Below are 20,767 nucleotides of genomic sequence, written 5' to 3' on the forward strand. Positions count from 1 at the left end.
CCGTCCTGCCTCCCCTTCCTGCCTCCCACACCTTAGGTTCCAAAAGGCTTCCCTGGCCTTTCCAACCGATCCATCTTCTATTCTAGCCACACTCATTCCTGAAGACCATGTTCACGCTCTCATATACTGCTGGGGAGGGTATGAATTGGTAGTGACTTTCTGGAGGCAATTTGGGAGTATGTTTCAAAACCTTAATAGAGGTACATCATTTGAGCTGAGGACTTAGTGTAAGGACATAGTACAACATAATGCAACAAATGCACATATGTGTAATATATATTTTAAGTATATATATATAATTATATCATATATATATAATACTTTATCTCTCTCTTTCACTCTCTCTCTCTATATACACACATACATACATGAAAAGAAAGAGTGCGGAGCAAGGGAGGGGAGTAGGCTGACAGTGACAGCTCTCTCCACAATGCGGTTATTTTTTCTTTCTGTTTAGTTTTTACTTGTGCTGTGTCAGGAAGGAAATAATGCCAAAATATTGATGATCTTGGATACTGGGTCTTTGGGTAATTTTTTAAACAATTACACTGTGCATTTGGCATTCTCCAAATTTTCTTCAATGTGAACAAAAACTTGCTTTTATGATTGGAAAAATTTCAATTCAAAGTAAAAATACATCGCTCGTGGAAAAAAGAGAAGGCAGAACAAGCCTATAGACTAAAAAAGAGGAAACATATTACTGTGACTTATATGGTCTATGATTTGAACAATCTGCAAGAACCATTTGTAAGACAATCAAGCTAGCATGATTGACTGGATATTAGGTGTTTTATTTAAAAATTTTTTTTGTATCATTAATATACAATTACCAGAGAAATATTGTGGTTACTAGATTCCCCTATTACCAAGTACCCACCACATACCCCATTACAGTCACTGTCCATCAGCATAGTAAGATGCTATAGAATCACTACTTGTCTTCTTTGTGCTATACTGGCTTCCCTCCCCACCCCCCCACATTACATCTGCTAATAGTAATGCCCCTTTTTTCCCTTATCCCTCCCTTCCCACCCACCATCCCCAGTCCCTTTCCCTTTGGTAACTGTTAGTCCATTCTTCGGTTCTGTGAGTCTGCTGCTGTTTTGTTCCTTCAGTTTTTGCTTTGTTCTTATACTCCACATATGAGTGAAATCATTTGGTAACTTGTCTTTCTCGGCCTGGCTTATTTCACTGTGCATAATACCCTCTAGCTCCATCCATGTTGTTGCAAATGGTAGGATTCGTTTCCTTCTTATGGCTGAATAGTATTCCATTGTGTATATGTACCACATCTTCTTTATCCATTCATCTACTGATGGACACTTAGGTTGCTTCCATTTCTTGGCTATTGTAAATAGTGCTACAATAAACATAGGGGTGCATATGTCTTTTTGAAACTGGGCTCTTCATTCTTAGGGTACATTCCTAGAAGTGGAATTCCTGGGTCAAATGGTATTTCTATTTTTAGTTTTTTGAGGAACCTCCATACTGCTTTCCACAATGGTTGAACTAATTTACATTCCCACCAGCAGTGTAGAAGGGTTCCCCTTTCTCCACATCCTTGCCAACATTTGTTGTTGTTTGTCTTCTGTATGGTGGCCATCCTAATTGGTATGAGGTGATATCTCAATGTGGTTTTAATTTGCATGTCTCTGATGATTAGCGATGTGTTTTTTTATTGGATTATTTGCTTTTTGTTTGTTGGGTAGGTGAGCTCTTTGTATATTTTTTATGTCAACCCTTATTGGATATGTCATTTATGAATATATTCTCCCACACTGTAGGATGTCTTTTTGTTCTACTGATGGTGTCCTTTGCTGTACAGAAGCCTTTTAGTTTGATAAGTCCCACTTGTTCATTTTTGCTTTTGTTTCCCTTGCCATGGAGATAGGTTCATGAAGAAGCTGTTCATGTTTATATTCAAGAGAGTTTTGGCTATGTTATCTTCTAAGAGTTTCATTGTTTCATGACATAATTTCAGGTCTTTGATCCATTTTGAATTCACTTTTATGTATGGAGTTAGACAGTAATCCAGTTTCATTCTCTTATATGTTGCTGTCCAGTTTAGCCAACACCAGCAGTTGAAGAGGCTGTCATTTCCCCATTGTGTATCTATGCCTCTTTTATTGAATATTAATTGACCATATATGCTTGGATTAATATCTGTACTCTCTATTCTGTACCACTGGGCTATGGGTCTGTTCTTGTGTCAGTATCAAATTGTCTTGATTACTGTGGCTTTGTAGTAGAGCTTGAAGTTGGGAAGCGAGATCCCCCCTGCTTTATTCTTCCTTCTCAGGATTGCTTTGGCTAATCAGGGTCTTCTGTGGTTCCACATGAATTTAAAACTATTTGTTCCAGTTCATTGAAAAATGCTGTCAGTGTTTTGATAGGGATTGCATTGAATCTGTAGATTGCTTTAGGCAGGATGGCCATTTTGACAATATTAATTCTTCCTACCCAAGAGAGTGGGATGAATTTCCATTTATTAGTGTCCTCTTTAATTTCTCTCATGATGTCTTATAGTTTTCAGAATATAGGTCTTTCACTTCCTTGATTAGGTTTATTCCTAGGTATTTTATTCCTTTTGATGCAATTGTGAATGGAATTGTTTTCCTGATTTATCTTTCTCCTAATTCATCATTAGTGTATAGTAATGCAACAGATTTCTGCATATTAATTTTGTATCCTGCAACTTTGCTGAATTCAGGTATTAGTTCTAGTAGATTTGGAGTGGATTCTTTAGGGATTTTTATGTACAATATCATGTCATCTGCAAACAGTGACAGTTTGACTTCTTCCTTACCAACCTGGATGCCTTTTATTTCTTTGTGTTGTCTGATTCCCACTGCTAGGACCTCCAGTACTATCTTGAATAAAAGCAGGGAGAGTGGGCATCCCTCTCTTGTTCCTGATCTTAGGTGAAAAGCTTTCAGTTTCTCACTGTTAAGTATGATATTGGCTGTGGGTTTGTAATATATGGCCTTTATTATGTTGAGGTACTTGCCCTCTATACCCATTTTGTTGAGAATTTTTATCATGGATGGATGTTGAATTTTGTCGAATGCTTTTTCAGCATCTATGGAGATGATCATGTGGTTCTTGTCCTTCTTTTTGTTGATGTGGTGGATGATGTTGATGGATTTTCAATTGTTGTACCGTCCTTGTATCCCTGGGATGAATCCCACTTGATTATGGTGTATGATCCTCTTGATGTATTTTTGAATTCAGTTTGCTAATATTTTTTTGAATACTTTTGCATCTATGTTCACCAGGGATATTGTTCTGCAGTTTTCTTTTTTTGTGGCGTCTTTGATTGGTTTGGGTATTCGAGTGATTTGGAAGTATTCCCTCCTCTTCTATTTTTGGAAAACTTTAAGGAGAATGGGTATTATGTCTTCTTTAAATGTCTGATAAATTTCAGTGGTGAATCCATCTGGTCTGGGAGTTTGGTTCTTAGGTACTTTTTTAATTACCAATTCAATTTCATTGCTGGTAATTGGTCTGTTTAGATTTTCTGTTTCTCCCTTGGTCAGTCTTGGAATGTTGCATTTTTCTAGAAAGTTGTCCATTTCTTCTAGGTTATCCAGCTTGTTAGCATATAGAGTTTCATAGTATTCTCTAATAATTCTTTGTGTTTCTGTGGTGTCCATATTGATTTTTCCTTTCTCATGTCTGATTCTGTTTATGTGTGTAGATTCTCTTTTTCTCTTAATAAGTCTGGCTAGAGGCTTATCTATTTTATTTTCTCAAAGAACCAGCTCTTGGTTTCATTAATTTTTTTCTGTTGTTTTATTCTTCTCAATTTTATTTATTTCTTCTCTAACCTTTATTATGTCCCTCCTTCTGCTGACTTTGGGACTCATTTGTTTTTTTCCATTTTTCAATAATTGTGAATTCAGACTATTCATTTAGGATTGTTCTTTCTTTTCTAAACAGGCCTGGATTGCTATATACTTTCTTCTTAGAGTTGCCTTTGTTGTGTCCCACAGAAATTGGTGCTGTTGTTTCCATTTGTCTCCATATATTGTTTGATCTGTGTTTTAATTTGGTCATTAATCCATTGATTATTTAGGAGCATGTTATTAAGCCTCCATGTGCTTGTAAGCCTTTTTGTTTTCTTTGTACAGTTTATTTCTAGTTTTTTACCTTTGAGATCTGAGAAGTTGGTTGGTAGAATTTCAATCTTTTTGGATTTACTGAGGCTCTTTATGTGGCCTAGTACATAATCTATTCTTGAAAATGTTCCATGTGCACTTGAGAAGAATGTGTATACTGCTGCTTTTGGGTGTAGAGTTATGTAGATATTTGTTAGGTCCATCTGTTCTAATGTGTTGTTTAGTGCCTCTGTGTCCTTACTTATTTTCTGTCTGGTGGATCTGTCCTTTGGAGTGAGTGGTGTGTTGAAGTCTCCTGAAATGAATGCATTGCACTTTATTTCCTCCTTTAATTCTGTTAGTATTTGTTTCACATATATTGGTGCTCCTGTGTTTGATGCATAGATATTTATCATGGTTATATCCTCTTGTTGGACTGACCCCTTTATTATTATGTAATGTCCTCCTTTTTCTCTTGTGACTTTCTTTATTTTGAAGTCTATTTTTTCTGATACAAGTACTGAAACACCTGCTTTTTTCTCCCTATTGTTTGCATGAAATATCTTTTTCCATCCCTTCACTTTTAGTCTGTGTATGTCTTTAGGTTTGAATTGAGTCTCTTGTAGGCAGCATATAGATGGGTCTTGCTTTTTTATCCATTCTATTACTCTGCATCTTTTGATTGGTGCATTCAGTCCATTTTCATTTAAGGTGATTATCAATAGATATGTACTTGTTGCCCTTGCAGACTTTGGAATTGTGGTTACCAAAGGTTCAAGGACAGCTTCTTCACTATCTAACTGTCTAACTTAACTCACTTATTACTCTGTTATAAACACAGTCTGATGATTCTTTATTTCTCTCTCTTCTTTTTCTCCCTCTTCCACTCTTTTTATGTTAGGTGTTTTATTCTGTATTCTTTGGGTTTCCCTGACTGATTTTGTGGATAGCTGATTTTATTTTGCCTTTAGTTAGTATTTGGTTGGTCTACTTTCTTTGCTGTGATTTTGTTTTCTCTGGTGACAGCTATTTAGCCTTAGGAGTGCTTCCATCTAGAACAGTCCCTTTAAAATAATTGTAGAGATGGTTTGTGGGAGGTAAATCCCCTCAACTTTTACTTATCTGGGAATTGTTTAATCTCCTTCAAATTTAAATGATAATCTTGCTGGATATAGTATTCTTGGTTCGAGGCCCTTCTGTTTCATTGCATTGAATAGATCATGCCATTCCCTTCTGGCCTGTAAGGTTTCTGCTGAGAAGTCTGATGATAGCCTGATGGGTTTTCCTTTGTAGGTGATCTTTTTTCTCTCTCTGGCTGCTTTTAGTACTCTTTCCTTGTCTTTGATCTTTGCCATTTTAATTATTACATGTCTTGGTGTTGTCCTCCTTGGGTCCCTGCATTGGGAGATCTGTGGACTTCCATGATCTGAGAGATTATTTCCTTCTCCAGATTGGGGAAGTTTACAGTAATTATTTCTGCGAAGACACTTTCTCTCCCTTCTTCTTCTGGTACTCCTCTAATGCGAATATATATGCTCTTCAGCTTCCATTCTTCATTTTTTCTCCTGTGACAGGGTGGTTGGTTGATAGAGAGGAAGGAAAAAGAAATACAGCATGAACATATAGAGCCTGGAGTGGTGGAGTCACATAGACCCGCTGACAACTTCGGACACTTTGCAGCTTTGCGAAGTCATTTTACCTCTTTGGGCCTTAAGCAAATGTCTTTGTTAAATGAGGGTAACAGACCTTATCTCATGGCATTATTATAATGAGTACATGATATACAATCGCGTGCCTGGAAGATGGAAGTAAATGTGAAGTGCATTAGTTATGCACTGATGGTAAAGCCTTGAATAAAGGGCTCTAAAGCCAGGCAGAAGCCCCCCAGCTTCCCTTGGTACTGTGTCTCCTTCAGGGGGTTCTTGTCCATCCACAGTGTATCTGTAAAGCTGTTAAGCCTTGAAACTGTGGCAAAGTCTTTAAATAGGTCCTGAGGGGTGGATATACATGACATCGTCTTTTGTTTTCCAGAGTCCCCAGCCTACTCGAGCAGATGGACACTTTGAGAACAGTGGTGCACCGTGCCAGAGGAGTGTCCAAGACCTTGGGTGAGCACAGGAAGGGGAGAGGCACGTTCTGACTCATTCTGGACCTAAAAAATCCAGAGGTTCTGGAAAAATGGCAATTTTAAGGCAAGTGAGCTCCTTAATAATGTAACTGCTCTATCACCAAAAAGTTAAAGCTCACACGATGCTGTGCTCTCCATTGTACACTATAGAACTCTTTGACCTCTCAGTTCTAAGGCTAAAATATTCTTCTCTTCCTTTTCCTCCTCCACCTTCCCTTCCTCATCTTCTACCTCCTTCTCCTTTTTCAACATCCCCACAGTACAGAAAGGATCATACCTGATTCTTTGGACTATTTCAAAACCACAATGGTGATAATGCTGGATGCAACCACCTGAATGGAGGAAGGGGCGATGAATGAAGATGGGCCCAGGACAGGGATCCTACAGGGCCTCCGTGTACTTCCCTGCCATCATCAGCTACTAGATCTGGGCTGAGTAGATAACCTGATGCAGTTAACTTTCCTGTTTACCCACCAGTCAGTGAACATGTATTTGGGTGTCTTTTATATAAATCCCAGGCACTTACCCAGGTGTGGGGAAAAACATAGAATTAATATGATACTTCCTGCTATCTGGAAATTAATGGTCTAATGGGAAGCAAAAGGGTAATTTCAAGCTCCTAAGTCTTTGGAGGAGCCCAGGGGGCCCAGGAGGCACTTTGCAGGGAAGCTAGCCTTATCTGGAAAGGCAGAGATGGCCTCTCTGAGGAAGCAATGCTCCAGCTCCAGGATGGTCAGGATTTAGCTGGGGACCACCTCCCACCTCCCACCTCCCACCTGCCATCGCTTCCTCCTCCAGGAGGAGCAAGTTGAGCTCAGACCCTGTCCTTACTCATGGAGGAGAGTGGTCCCCACCTTTCAGCTGACACTGTGCAGTGAGAACGCAGCTGACACTTCCAGCAGTGAGAACGCAGCTGGAAGTACTGGCTCAAAGACTGTGGGGCTGCCAGGCTCACAGTGATGCTCCTGGCGGCCGTGGGTTCTCCTGGGCTCATCAGTCTGTATCTCTGGCTTGCACAGGGGAAGTTGGTGGGGGCCACCTTGCCCAAGAAGGCAACGTTGACTCCTGAGGCTGTGTGAGGGTCTCCTTTTCAGATAGGGAGAGCCCTGGCCTCACTAGAGTCTTCACAGTTGGGGAGCAATGTTACCCTTCCTGCAAATCCATGACTCTCACAATCAATTCTCCATTCTGACCAAGCTTAGTTTGAGTTGTGTTTCTCTCCCTTGCAACCAAGAGTCCTGACTAATGCAGTTATCAGATGTTTATTAGGTAAAAGCACATATTTTGAACCTAAATCTTAGTACAAGCATTTTTAATAATTGAAACTAAAAGGAATCTTAAGCTACCTATGTTAAAATGAACTCCAAGTTAGGGTAACATCATCTATAAATATTTTACTAAGCTCCTAAGATTTTTGGAATAGAAACTGATGTTGAGTCCTTTCATATTTTTAAACAAGTGGACGGTTACCGTTTGTTATATGCTCCTGTGTACATTTTGGTGGAGAAGCCTGGCACCAGCTAGTCTGACAGCAAGTGTGGTAAGAAGTATCTGGAGGAATGAGAGGTCACATGGCGTTTGGAAAAGAGAGCCAGCACGTGAGTGGGTGCAGGTGGCATGCTCGGTGTTCGCCAGGCAGTGGTTCCCTGGACAGGGAGGGGCAGTGTGCTCCTGTTTGGTGAGACCCAATAAGGAATCACCATGCTGTACTCATTTGCTTGGGCTGCTGTAACAGAGTACCCCAGACTGGGGACTTAACCAACAGAAATGGTTTTTTCACAATTCTGGAGGTCAGAAGTCCAAGATCAAGGTTTCAGCAGGTTTGGTTTCTCCTGAGGACTCTCAGCTTGCAGCTGGTCACCTTCTTGTGGGGTTCTTACAGGCCCTTCCTCAGTGTGTTCACAGCTGTGTCCAAATCTCTTCTCCTAAGGACACCATCTATATTGGATTAGGGCCCAGCCATGACTTTATTTTTCCTTAATTGATTCTTTAAAGGCCTTATCTCCAAATACAGTCCCATTCTGAGGTCCTGGGGGATAAGACTTCATATAAATAATCCGGCCCATAATACGTGTGGGAAATATACTCGTGCTCATTTTCCTTTTAGAATAAATAAATAAATAAAAGTAATATCGGCAGCTCTATAGGAACTAGCATTATTACAAGCTAAAGCATATACATTAATCTGGCAAAAAAATAAAAGGAAGCAACAGAACGGTCACATGGGAGAGCCAAGTGGTCTTGCCTGGTGGATGGATGGGAGCAAGGACCCTGTCGTGACACTGAATTAGTAAGCCAGCCAAAGACGTGGGCATTCAGACACACGACAGATGGGTGCTGGATCTGAATATAAAAATAACAGAGTGTGAGAGTAACTGATTAAATTGGCTGCTTCTAGAGGGATTTGATGTGCTTAGAGTGGAAAGAGACCTTAGAGCCCAACTACACTGACAGGCAGCCCAGGGGCGAGCAGTCTGAGCAGGTGGTCACCAAGGCCCTCTCCTCTAGGATGTGACCCAGGGGCTGGACATCCTGGGAGTCAGAAGTCCTTTTCGGTTTTTAGTGGTTACTGATGGTCCTTATTTGTCATCAAGCAACAGCACCTAGATTCATTTGGGGTTAGACTGAAGTCGAGGAGGAAATGTACCAGTAGAGATTTTAAGCACTGGGAATAGCGAGATATTGGGAACTTGACTGGATCAATCTGGAAGGAAGATTGATGTAGAAGCTGGGTGCAAAATAAATGAATAAATCAGAGAAGTATGGATACTGGAGGCAGGAAACAGGGAATTGGATTGGCTTTAACGCATTCAGATACTAGATAATAAGAATTTGAGTCCAAGACAGTGACAATGAGAATGGGAAGGATAGTGTGATGGTTAGAAAAGATGGCAGACTGGATGGGGAGGAGGATGGAGAAGCACACTCAAAGATGAGGTTTTGGGAGTATAGACTCGAGGATAGAGTGTACCCATTACAGAAGAAAGCAGCAGACAGATGAGACTCTTCTTGATGGTGATGGTGAGAATCACAATGGAGTACAAGGAGGTGGAGGTGATGGCAGGTCTGTAGATGAGACCCTCCGGAGAGGGCCACATTCCAGGTCATGTCACTCATGCCACAGAATGCGATATATGTAAAGGTCTATCTCTCTGTGTTTACCAAAGAGGGGAGAAACACTGTGCCAGCCTATCTACCCATCTATCTGGAACAGGGGAGAAACACTGGGTTTATTTTCATTTATTCAGCAAATGTTTCCAAGTGCCTCTTTTGCATCACACTATCGTGGGGAAGATGAACACGATGCATTCCTTGCTTTACTGAGCCCACAGTCCATAGCGTGAAATGGTCACTTATGGACTTGGCATGATGCCATTACGGTGTTGTAGCCAAGGAGGCCCTTTTCCCCTTTGGGCTTTCTGCTATTGCTCCCTTGTTCATAGTGAGACGGCAACAAGGGCAGGGATGAAGCAGTAGAGAAAGAAAAGCAAGTTTTTGACTTAAGTTCCAAAATAGGTTCTCAAAAATTTATGTGACCAATAGCTTACAGGAGCCTCAGCCTTTGAGTACCAAAAACTAAAGTTTACATCAGAAAGGATACATGAGAATGTGAGAACCGGTTCCACTGCCCCAGTAAGGAAGGGTTTGACTGGATCTGGGGTAGAGGAGGCCTGCTCAGGAGGATGGCACAGGCTCAGGGGGAAGACTGAGACAGAAGGGGTGCCCTGCTCTGCTCTGGGGATTGAGTTCTTGGGGATGGGGTGCAGGAGAGACTCAGCACGTACGTTTGGAGCTTTGAGAACAGAAGGCTCTACTTCCCATTTCCCTTGAGAGGCAGCAAGTCTTGCCAACTGAATGCCCACCTCCTCCGACCCTCCTCCCCTGATCACGGTGAGGAAGCAGGAGAGTGCCCAGCTTGGTTGGCAGGTCTGAATTCCCCAGAGCACCGGAGCCAGGGGGCGGAGGGCTGGGGGTACCAGAGAGGCGGGCGGACTGCAGGGACTGGGTGGTCAGATGCAGCAGGGTCATCCCGGGACCAAGGACCAGAGACTAGCTGGGACTGCAGACATCGCAGCGATACGGGCGATGGAAGGCTGTGGGGGTGATGGCATTTCACCCACTGCCAGGATGGACAGAGGCCACTGACAAGTGGATGTTTTCTCCTCATTGATACCCGACACAGTGAGACCATCTGTACCACCACCCCAAAACTCAGAGGCAACCCAGGACTGGGGTCCCTGAACCCATCCAGCAGAGCCTTGAGTTTACCATGAATGAAATAAAATGTATGCCATTAGGTAGAATACGGACTCAGCGAAGATTTAAACATTATTCTTTTGTAGACCTGAGTCTGTGGACTGAGATTATACTTTCTACACAGACAACAGCAGTCAGAGTGACAAAGGCAGGTGGAGCCGCGGCCGCTGCGTGAGGACGAGAGAGAGGTCTCTTCCCAGTCCGAGGCCAGAGCGCGCGAGGAGCTGCGCTGAGCCGAGCATCAGGCGGCAGGAGGGCGGTGGTGGGGAAAGGCGACCGCTAGCCAAAGCGTGACGACAGTGTTCAGGGGGTGATGAAAATGAAACTGGAAAGGCAAACGGGCTGCAGAGGTCCAGCCCGAAGCCAAGAGCCCCTTCACGTGCAGGGCCTGGGGCTCCTGAGGGTCAGGAGAAGAGGCACAGCGTGCACACACCTGCACTCAGAACCCCTACTCCGGGTGACAGCACACAGACGGGAACTGGCTAACTCAGGGCTACTGTTCCTGGAGCCTGAGCTTTTCATTCCCTCTCCCGTCCTCCCTGGGATCACACTGATTTTACCGCCCCAACAGCTGCACTGCGTGAGAACAGAGGAGGGCATTTCTGTCCAGATTTTGTAAGTGAAAATCAGCTGCAAGTCCAGGAATAGGGGTTTGGGAAGTAAAAGTCACCGTTTACTATCAAAACTGGTGGCATTTTAATAGCCAGAGTCTTGATACGAGAAACCAGAATGAACCAGTGTGATATTTAGCACACAGAAATGTCTCTGGCACACATATGTACACAGAGAGTATTTCTGAACGTTACTGAGCACGACTTTTAAAAGAAACTGAGAAATGTGTGTCCTTTTATTTACATACAGTTTGCTTAAAAATAATGATCTACAGTGCTCTGTGCGATGGAGGTGGGTTGGGGTGCCCAGGCCCCAGTTCTGGTGGGGTTTGTGGAAGGTTCCCAGAAGATCTGCCTCTGCCTGTGTCTTCAGTCCTCTCAACGATTCCGTAAGCCTTTCCATACTTTACAATAAACCCCTTTCCCTACTGGAGTGGGTTTTATTTTCTACAAACTAACGAAAACAAGTGAAATAAACACTTAAAAAAAAAAAGATCAAACACACAATAGTTAAGTTCATGGACTCTGAAGGCCAACTCATGGAGTCTGAAGGAATGGGTTTGAAATCCAGTTGTGCCATTGGCCTGCTGCTCGGCCTTAAACAAATCATTTTACCTTAATGTGCTCACTTTCTCATCTGTAAACTGATGACAAAGATGGTGAAGCCCATCTCACAGGCTTGGTAGGAGGGGGAGTGAGAATAAATGCCAAGTGCTTATCACAGTGTTTAGCACACAGTACTGCTCAATAAATATTTGTTCTTATTGTATTAAAATATACAGTTTAACACTATAACAACCAAATTAATTAAAAATTTATTGAGCACTTCTCAAAAATTCTTAAACTCTTATTATAAAATTCTTTTGGCTAAAAACAAAAGCAAAATCAAATTGCTAACACAAAATAACTTTGAACCTGCTTGTTTCACACTCAGGAAATAGCTTCCTTGTAAGGCTTTTTGTGAATGAAGGGTTTCCCTGGTTTAAAAAGAAAGAAAGAAAGAAAAAAATCAGCAGTATAGTAGAAAGAGCCCTAGTCTTGGAATATGGAAATACTGAGGGCTGAGGTTATATGCAGCAATAGCAGAGAACTTCCCAGGTCTAAATATTTAAGACTAACAGAAGAAGTCTGTTTGTCTGCTAAAGAATATTATTTTAACTCCAACAGAAAGAGATGTACTGTGCACTTCCTCTGAACTTGGCTGCATGATCTCTTAAAGCAGAGCCCTGCTCTGAAGTCAGGCAGTCACCTCTGCAGCTGTGGTGACATCTCTACATTTTGGTTTCTTTGTCAGTAAGCCAAGGGATATGGTATCCTCTTCCTGGGGATGGCATGAGAATTAAATGAGATGGTGCTCACGGAAACGGCTGGGCCACAATTGGTGGTTGGTACCCGTTAGCGTCCTAATGCCTCCCCAGAAAGCTGCTGCTTTTATTGCATTTCTTAGACTAAGACAGTGGGGACAGTGAGTATGTGTTTCTCACACTTTTACATTCAGCAGAAGATGGCAATATATCCCAGGACAGAGGCAGCCAATAACTGCAAGACAGTCACGAGTTTGAATTCTGTCCCTCTAGCCTGTGTTCTCTCTGCTCTACCAGAAGGCTACGGGAAACATCAGTATGCCCATCCTCTGGCATGAGAATCCCATTTCTCCTGAGACGCCTCTCTGACTCTACAGCATCACTCACCTCCTCCCTGCTGGCCAAACCTCACTACAGCCCCTCGGACTCTAGTGCTGAAGCTCTTCCATCCCTTAGAAGGGTACCAGAATTCTTGACTAAGGTTGTTCAACCCAGTAAAAGTGAGTCTTTCACAATGAGAAAAGCCAAACATTTATTCAATCAACAAACACCGAGTGTCTGCCAGGGCCAGACACTGCTAATCATGGGGACACACAGAACATATGATTAGTCAACATGACTGGGCCTTGCTTCGGCCTGTTCATGTTATTCCCAGATGTCACTGAACAAGCAACAGACCATTTACACAATGTTTCATTAAATGCCTATTAAGAAGATTACCACAATTGATAACTAAAAAAGCCAAGCCCGGAGTAGGAGAACTGTGGCCAGCAGAGCGCACGGGAGGAAGGTCCAGGCTGCAGTGGGAGCTGGCCGGGCAGGCACACTGGCAATGCTCTCAGACAGCTGGGGGCAGCTCTCGGGGGTCTGCTGTGTGGCCAGTTTTACTAGGATCTAAAAATTCACTTCCAACTCCCAGATGTGTTTCCATTCCTAAACAAAGCATTAAGCAAACAAACAAATGGTGAAACACTGTACCTTTCAAGGCATGGATGGAGAAAACCCTCACTTCTTTACTAACTGCAAAGAGAAACCTCAGGTAGACAGGCAGAGATGAAGAAACTTTTCCTGAACCTAACAGTAAACATGTACAAATCTTTTAACAGCACTGGTGTCAACAAAAGCTGCTGTTGTTGCAAAACCAGTCTTCAGAAGCGCGGCAAGGAAGAGAGTGACAGGCAGAAGGGAGCTACTTTTTCATTTCCAAAATGGCGCTTCCTGGTCCCCGGTGCTTAGCGCTGCAGATGCCGCAGAACTGTGCAGGAGAGCTCTAAAAATGCAATTAACAAACCAGATTTTAAAAACGGTCTTCTCTGTCTCATCTTCAGAACCTTTAATGGGAGCAATGGCAGGGGCGCTGGGGGGCGGGGAGGAAGCTATGAAGTGTCACTCCTTTTCCCGGTTCACATAGGGTTCCTTCTAGACCAGCTATTGTTCTGTGACTCAAAGCTGACACTACGCAGCAAAACAAATGTTATGTGACCCGGGGGAACACAGGGAACATGACGCAAAAAAATTGCAGTATCAGGATAAAGAAAGGCTGAGAAAGTTATACAAAATAAGTTTCTTACTGTATCTCACATCCCTATAGCTCAACAGTCATCAATTTTGCCTGAATGACTTCACTTAAATGAACATGGCTTTATCATGTTTAGTGTAGTATACTAAGCATTTTTACATTTGAGAGAAAGATAAACTGTTTTTCTTATGCGATATAATACTATGTTACAATTCTGAGAACTGACAAAGCCCCAAGAAGCCAGGGTATAACTTTGAGCACGCCCCCGGATGCACCAGGTTCTCTTTAGTTGAGGGTCACCAAGCTGCCGACTCACCATGCCAGGCACGGGCAGGCATTCCTTGTGGAACATGTGGCGGCAATGGAAGAGCACAACGCTGAAGGGCTTAGCTGCATCTGGACACAGGGCAGAAAAGGGAGGCAACTCAGTGCAAAGCCAATCAGGAACTTTTTAACCAATCCTGACGGAACATCCAGTGGCAATTTAGTTTTCCAGCATTCAACTGCCTTAGGAGTGCTTCTTTACAAATGCCTTCCTGAGGAGCGGTGTGATCAAACACGGAACACATTTTACAGTCATGCTGCCGTGAGGCACATGTTACTTGCTTGGTCTCCATGTCAGTTACTGCAACTACAAACTGGGGACAATCTCACAGCAAATGCAACCATACTTATTTTAAATATAAGCACCAGTATGTCTAGCATGCCCTACTCCCTCCCTCACCCCACCTAACACACAAGCATCACACATCATATGCTCAAGTCATCTGCCAGTTCGCCTGCCTTTGCCAAGACCACTCACTGCCTTCAGGGCTGAGCTGGGTTAAAATCCCAGGCTGTGACCTTGGTAGTGTACTTCTGCAGGAATTTAATCCAGCTACACACTAGGTGTCCTGGTCTCTTCGCTGCAACACTGCCTAAACCACTCTACAAAAACTCACTTTCCCTGTAGCCCCTGCAATTTTTAAGATAAGCACCTAAAATCCAAACCAATGTCCTCAAGAAAAGACCCTAAGTGGAATGACTTTTCATGCTCCTTGCTCTATTGCATAATTCCTCAGAGCTTAGTAAGTGCTACAACTACAAAGTCTTTGAGTTCTTATTTATGCTGAACTTACTTTAAAAAGGCATATTTTTAGTATCCCAATGCTTTAATTTCTACTTTCAAATTATATAATTTCCTCCTCTCGTGTTATATAATTCTCAACTAAGTACTTTGATTATACATGAAGATATATGTACGGGTATGTACTAAGAACTATCAATAAACAAATGCTTCTATCTTTTAAGGAGTCACCATTCCAATCAGACAGCGGGTATTACGTTTCCGTTGAAATGTGAGATACTGTGGGTGCCCAGAACCACATGGCAGAGAGAAGGTTGAAAGTAGAAATTTCAACCTAAACTTTCTTCCCAGTTACACACATGCTTCTTCTCCCCTGGAAATTAAACATGTTGATGGTAGTTTCCCATTCTGTGTGATTTTACTGTACATCAGTGGTTCTCCAAGAATGTTTCCCAAACCAGGAGCATCCATATCACCTGGGAACTTGTTAGAAATGGGGTACTACTGAGTCAGCACCTCTGTTGGGGCATGGGCAACCTGGGCTTTAACAAGCCTGCCAGGTGATGTGGACTCACCCCAGGGCTCGAGAAGCTCAGCTCTAAAGAATGCAGCACCAGCATGCAACTGAGGAGGGACGCCAGAATTCTTCTCAAAACTGGGTTATTCTGGAAGTTGTTATCATTTTATAAGTAGTAATTAGCTAACTTAAAAATATTAATTCCACTCATCATTAACACATATTTGGGGATTCCCCCGCAACTTCTTACCTGCTGGAAGAATAGGGGAAAGGCAGGATTCACAGATGTTCTCCTCTGCAAGGAAACACACACACTTGGGATTACACAGTGTTGCCATTTGCTCCCTGTCTTCTGAAAGCAAGGCCTATGGCTCCTATACACTCATTGCAACTGTACTCACCATCGACCAGAACACCTTTCATTTGAGTTCGGTGCATTTTCTTCAGTAACGACAAAGAGTCAGCTACGAGAATCTTCTTGCAACCTTCACGAAGCAGGATCTAATGCACACATTGTAGAAGAAAAGCCATCTTTCAAGGCCTCAAATACGGGGTGGGAGGACCCTTTTACTGGGGTTTTGGAAAATTGGTGTGTTTGAAATACTCCTAAGAGGCCCTCACTGGACCCTGGCCCTCAGGATCCTCCCTTTTCCCTCCAAACTTCTGGTAGACTGACCCTTTCAGCCTCAATTCAGCCATGACTGCTTTTTCTCCTTATGAACATATGGGGATTCTGTAGTGTTGTAAAATCAAACACAAATTCCAAAGTCTGGCAGGGAAGGCCCTGTTAACTGCTCCTACAATCATCTTCTAGGGCTTCCTAATACAGATTCTCTCTGGCAGCTTGGCCCCTCTATAACGTACTTTTCTGAACCTCCCGAGCTTCACTCAGGATGGAAAACCTGCTAGTATACAGCATCCCTAACATGTACAAGGAACAGGGCATAGAGCGATAAGCTAAACAGATGTGATTTCTACCCCAAACCCTCCAGGGGGCAACCCATCTTCTTTTTCTTCCAATTCAATCCAAACCATTTAGCACAGTGCTGTGACTGTCCTATAAGTGTTAACTGACTACATTAACCTTCAAATTGGGGGACTGAAGGGGCTGACAACTGAAATGACCACAGACGTTAATATTTTGTCACAAGATGCGTCGTCTTCTTTATCTCGGTACGGCACACTGTTTCTTCATGCACTGTCCCGACATTTTGTAGGCACAGGTCTTTATTCCCTCCTCCCTGCCTGGAGCATTACAGGCGGTCACGACACCTCTGCAGCCTCCGACGTCAGGTCGCACACGGCGCAAGCTGCCTGCAGAGTCTGGCTCGCACGCACGGGGCTTCAGAGCGCGGGCACGACTGAGACAGAGGCTGCCCTCCTACTTCTAGTTAGGGCGTGCAGAAGCAGGAGGCAGCCCACTGCCCATTCGGCTGGCCACAGTGTGAGTCTCCTCCCTTTTCCGGTTTTCTGAGGTATTTTATTGGAAATTGGGAGGGGCTGTTGAGGTGTGCTTAAGCCAGAGTCCATTATTTACTGTAAATTGTTGCTGATTTTTAAAGAGGGAAACACTGGCAGCTTGAAAGGCTGAGAGGCTCTTGGGTTTAGTGCCCATGGCCTTCTCTTCTGGCCCGATGTGTCTTAGAACGTGCGCTTCCGCGCAGTTACATGTAACTGCCATGGAAATTCACAAAACGATGACATCGCGGCCTCACTGTGGTCCAGCTCTGAGTTAGGGCAAATGCTGCTGTCAGCGGGACACCCTGCCTCTCCTCATACTGAAGTCGCTCTCAGCCCTAGAGCCTGTAGGAGTGTCTTGCTTTCTTGTTTTCAGTTCATGCTACAAGGGAAGGGAAGTAAGGGGGACCCAACTGCGGTCCTTTGTCCCCAGCTGTCTACAGTGACTCGGGCTCCTCTCAAATCCCAAAGATCACTGGCTTTGGGTGAAGGCAGCCAGAGGGCTTTCTCCCTAATTATATGAAGGCAAATATTCAAGAAAACAGAATCAATGCCCAGATTAAAGTTCCATACTGCTATTTCTCATATTGGTAAGCAGGAAACAAACAGGGCTTTACTATTTCTAAATTAATTGAGACACTGTCTATGAAGTTTTGTTTTTTAAAATGTTACCAGAAATTGAATTTTTCAGATTCACTTAAAAAAGGCATTAAAACATTAACAAAATCATTAAAGCATAGAGAGAAAATAAAGATATCTAAGAAATACTGATGCCAGTAAGCCTTAAAACAATTTATAAGCAAAACAGAAAGCTGCTTACTGTCCACTACCAAAACAAAAACTTAAGAAAAATAGTGTCAATCACAATATCTTTGGTAAATGTTTCAAAAAGAGCTGGCTCTGACCCTTAGTGGGTGTTTAAGACCTGTTGAATAAATAATACAGGAGAAGGGGTGGACCTGGTAGTCTAGACAGAAGCCACAGCGTCTTCAAACTTGAAAAAGAAAACAGGAAGAAATGCAAACTAAAAAGGAACAATTTCTTCACCAGGATTACATTTTTCTAAATAGATACAATCCGTATGCCCACAGAATGCATTTTCTAGGGAAAACTTCAGTATTCAGAGGCACACAGCCAGGAGATGAGAAAATACACAAATACAGCTTAGTATATTATTTTCTATTTCACTTGATCAAAAGCCAAGGCTCCAAACCAAAAAAAATGTGAAAACATTTTAACTTTCACTTACATGTTGCCAGGAAGGTACATCAAAAAATGAGACCATTACCTGTAGAAGAGTCACTTATTCTATAAAATCTATAGTGGTCTGGAGGTAATCACAGGTGTTCGGAGAAAGACTGTACAAGAATGCCGCTGTATTACACAGGCACTGCTGTCAGTGTCAGACATAGGACAAAGCATTAGGTTGACTATGGACTCCCAGTGGCAACTTTATCAGTGACTCATGAAAAGTGTGCTTTAGTTGACACTCATTTCACCCTTAAACAGTCATACTTGGTATTTCCCATGAATGCCTTTGTTAAAACAATGGATGGCTGAGTAAAATGCAGTGACAATTGACCCAAGGAGGTCGTCTTCACCCCTTTCTCACCTTCACACTCGTGATTTCTGATCACTTCCATCTTCTGAGGTCACCTTACCCAGCCTATCCTCCCGGCTGTGGTCTCTTCCTCGCTCTGCCAACACGACGTCACGCACAGTTAGTGTGCATGCACACTCTGTCATCCAGGTCTTAGTGACCAGAATGGCATCAAATCACTGATACTCACATTCTGAATACTATTTCCAATACTTTGTGCTATTTTTCTTTTTAATATGAAACATACAGAATAAAATAAAATATGCTCAAGTCTCTACCACCTAGTTTGAACAAATCTGTTAATATTTTTCCATGTGGCTGCTCACCACCTAAGAGACAGCCATTCTCTTTCAGCCATTAAAATCTCTTGTGTGGGGGGGAAATATATATATATATATATTTTGCCATGTGCTTCAGATGTTTATTTCATTAAAAAGTATTTCAGATACAGCTGACACTATCTTGCACTCTACTTTTCCTCTTCCTTATTACCTCAAGTCCAGCTTTGTTTAGTGAATGTCCAACTGAAATATACAGCTGAATGAGGCTCATGTAACAAGGGTTGGGTCAATGAGATCAACATGGAGTCTGGGAAGAGATCCCTTTCTAATAAAAAAGCAAAGCTTAATTAGGAAGAAGCCCTTTGCTTCCCATATCTTCCTGCCTGGAATGTGGACATGAAGCCTGGAGATACAGCATCTGCTTTGTGGCCAAGAGGCAGCAATCCAGAGATATATTCTCCTGTTAGTGGACATCTGGGCTGTTTCCATTCTAGGGCCACTAAAGATAAAGCTGCAAAGAACATTTCTGTACAGATCTTTTGTGGACACGTTTTTCATCTCTCAGGTAAATAGCAAGGAGTGAAATTGTTGGGTCATGGAGTAGGTGTAATTTAATTTTTAAGTAACTGTCAAACAGCTTTCCAAAGTGGTTATACCATTCTACATTCCTACATATTAAGCTTTACTATCTGCTAAATTTCTCCTCCTTGTTCTTTTTGGATGATCTTAGCCTTTTACTTTTTATATACAATCTAGGATCACAAAAAATTCTTTTGGGATTTTGATTAGAATTTTATTGAACATACAGATGATTACTTTGGAGAGACTTAATAACATTTACAGTATGTACCTACTTTAATAATTAAATGGTTAGATTTAATTTGCTAATGATTTATATAGAATTTTTACATTTGTGTTAAAAAACAGGGCTTTCATTGCCTCATATCACCCTCATGGAATGCTAGTAGGTTAGACTAGCATCCCACAAGGAACTGAGCTTTTCAATCCTATTCTCTAGAAAAGTTTACATAAAATAGGGGTTGCCTGTTTTTTGAAGATCTGATAAAACTTACCTTTGAAGTTGTCTGTGGAATAGTGCTTTTATTGTGGCTATATGTTTTGACTACTAATTTATTTAATGATTATAGGTTTATTTACTCTTGAGTAAATTTTTGTAATTTATACTTTCCTAGAAAACTGTTTATCTGAGCTTTCAAATATTCTAGTATGAATTTGTAGCATTCACTTAGTTGACATCTTGTCTTTATAATTACATTCTCCCTTTTTTCTTGATCAATTTTGCTATAGGTTTTCTTATTATTAGTCTTTTCATCCTCTCCTCTGGAGCTCCTTTGGTGAGGACATTTTCATTCTTACCTCCGTGTCTCTGTCAACCACTCTTCTATATTTGCTGCCTCTAAATTACTCTGTGTTACACGCTGAAGGATTTCATTAGATCTGTCTTCTAGCTAGTCGATTCTCCCTTCCAGCTGTGTCTAATGTATTATTTACCTTGTGCAGTGAATTGACAGTTTAAATATACACACACACACCATTTCAAAGAGTTCTACTTGGTTATTTTTTGAATATTCCTATTTTCTATCATATTGTTTTATTTACTTTGGTATCTATTTTTTCCTTTGTCTTTATTTTAAATGGACTTATTAGTAATGTCTTTGAGACTGATGTATGTAGTGTTGCCAATTCTTGGAAATATTAAGATTGTGATATCACTTTTCATCCTTCTATATAATCTGTATCTCATATTAGACTCTATATCTTACATTAGAATTTTACCAAAGTAAGTAACCCACTGTCAGGTCTTTTCTTTCCTCAACTTCATTAATGGCATCAGTTTTCATCTCAGAAAATATTTGTAGGCCTTGCTTAACAGGTACATTATCTTTTGGAGATTCATTTTCCTTATGA

General features: G+C 41.9%; 1 protein-coding gene across 3 annotated transcripts in view; it reads right to left on the reverse strand.

Annotated features, from left to right (window-relative positions):
- Nucleotides 1–12,904: 12,904 nt before the first annotated feature.
- Nucleotides 12,905–20,767, reverse strand: part of VPS41 (VPS41 subunit of HOPS complex) — a 190,678-nt gene continuing 182,815 nt past the window's right edge. The window contains exons 26-29 of one of the 3 annotated variants that reach the window (XM_017661346.3): nucleotides 15,901–16,000; nucleotides 15,750–15,794; nucleotides 14,233–14,312; nucleotides 12,905–13,667 (exon numbers count right to left, since the gene is read on the reverse strand). In XM_017661346.3, the coding sequence (XP_017516835.2) occupies nucleotides 13,587–13,667; nucleotides 14,233–14,312; nucleotides 15,750–15,794; nucleotides 15,901–16,000 (306 nt within the window). In that variant the 3' untranslated portion in view covers nucleotides 12,905–13,586. Of the gene's footprint in view, nucleotides 13,668–14,232; nucleotides 14,313–15,749; nucleotides 15,795–15,900; nucleotides 16,001–18,569; nucleotides 18,655–20,767 lie in introns of those variants that run through there. The other 2 variants (XM_073239066.1, XM_073239067.1) reach the window with 2 other exon arrangements.

The sequence above is a fragment of the Manis javanica genome, chromosome 6, assembly GCF_040802235.1.
Source record: "Manis javanica isolate MJ-LG chromosome 6, MJ_LKY, whole genome shotgun sequence".
Taxonomy (NCBI): Eukaryota; Metazoa; Chordata; class Mammalia; order Pholidota; family Manidae; genus Manis; species Manis javanica.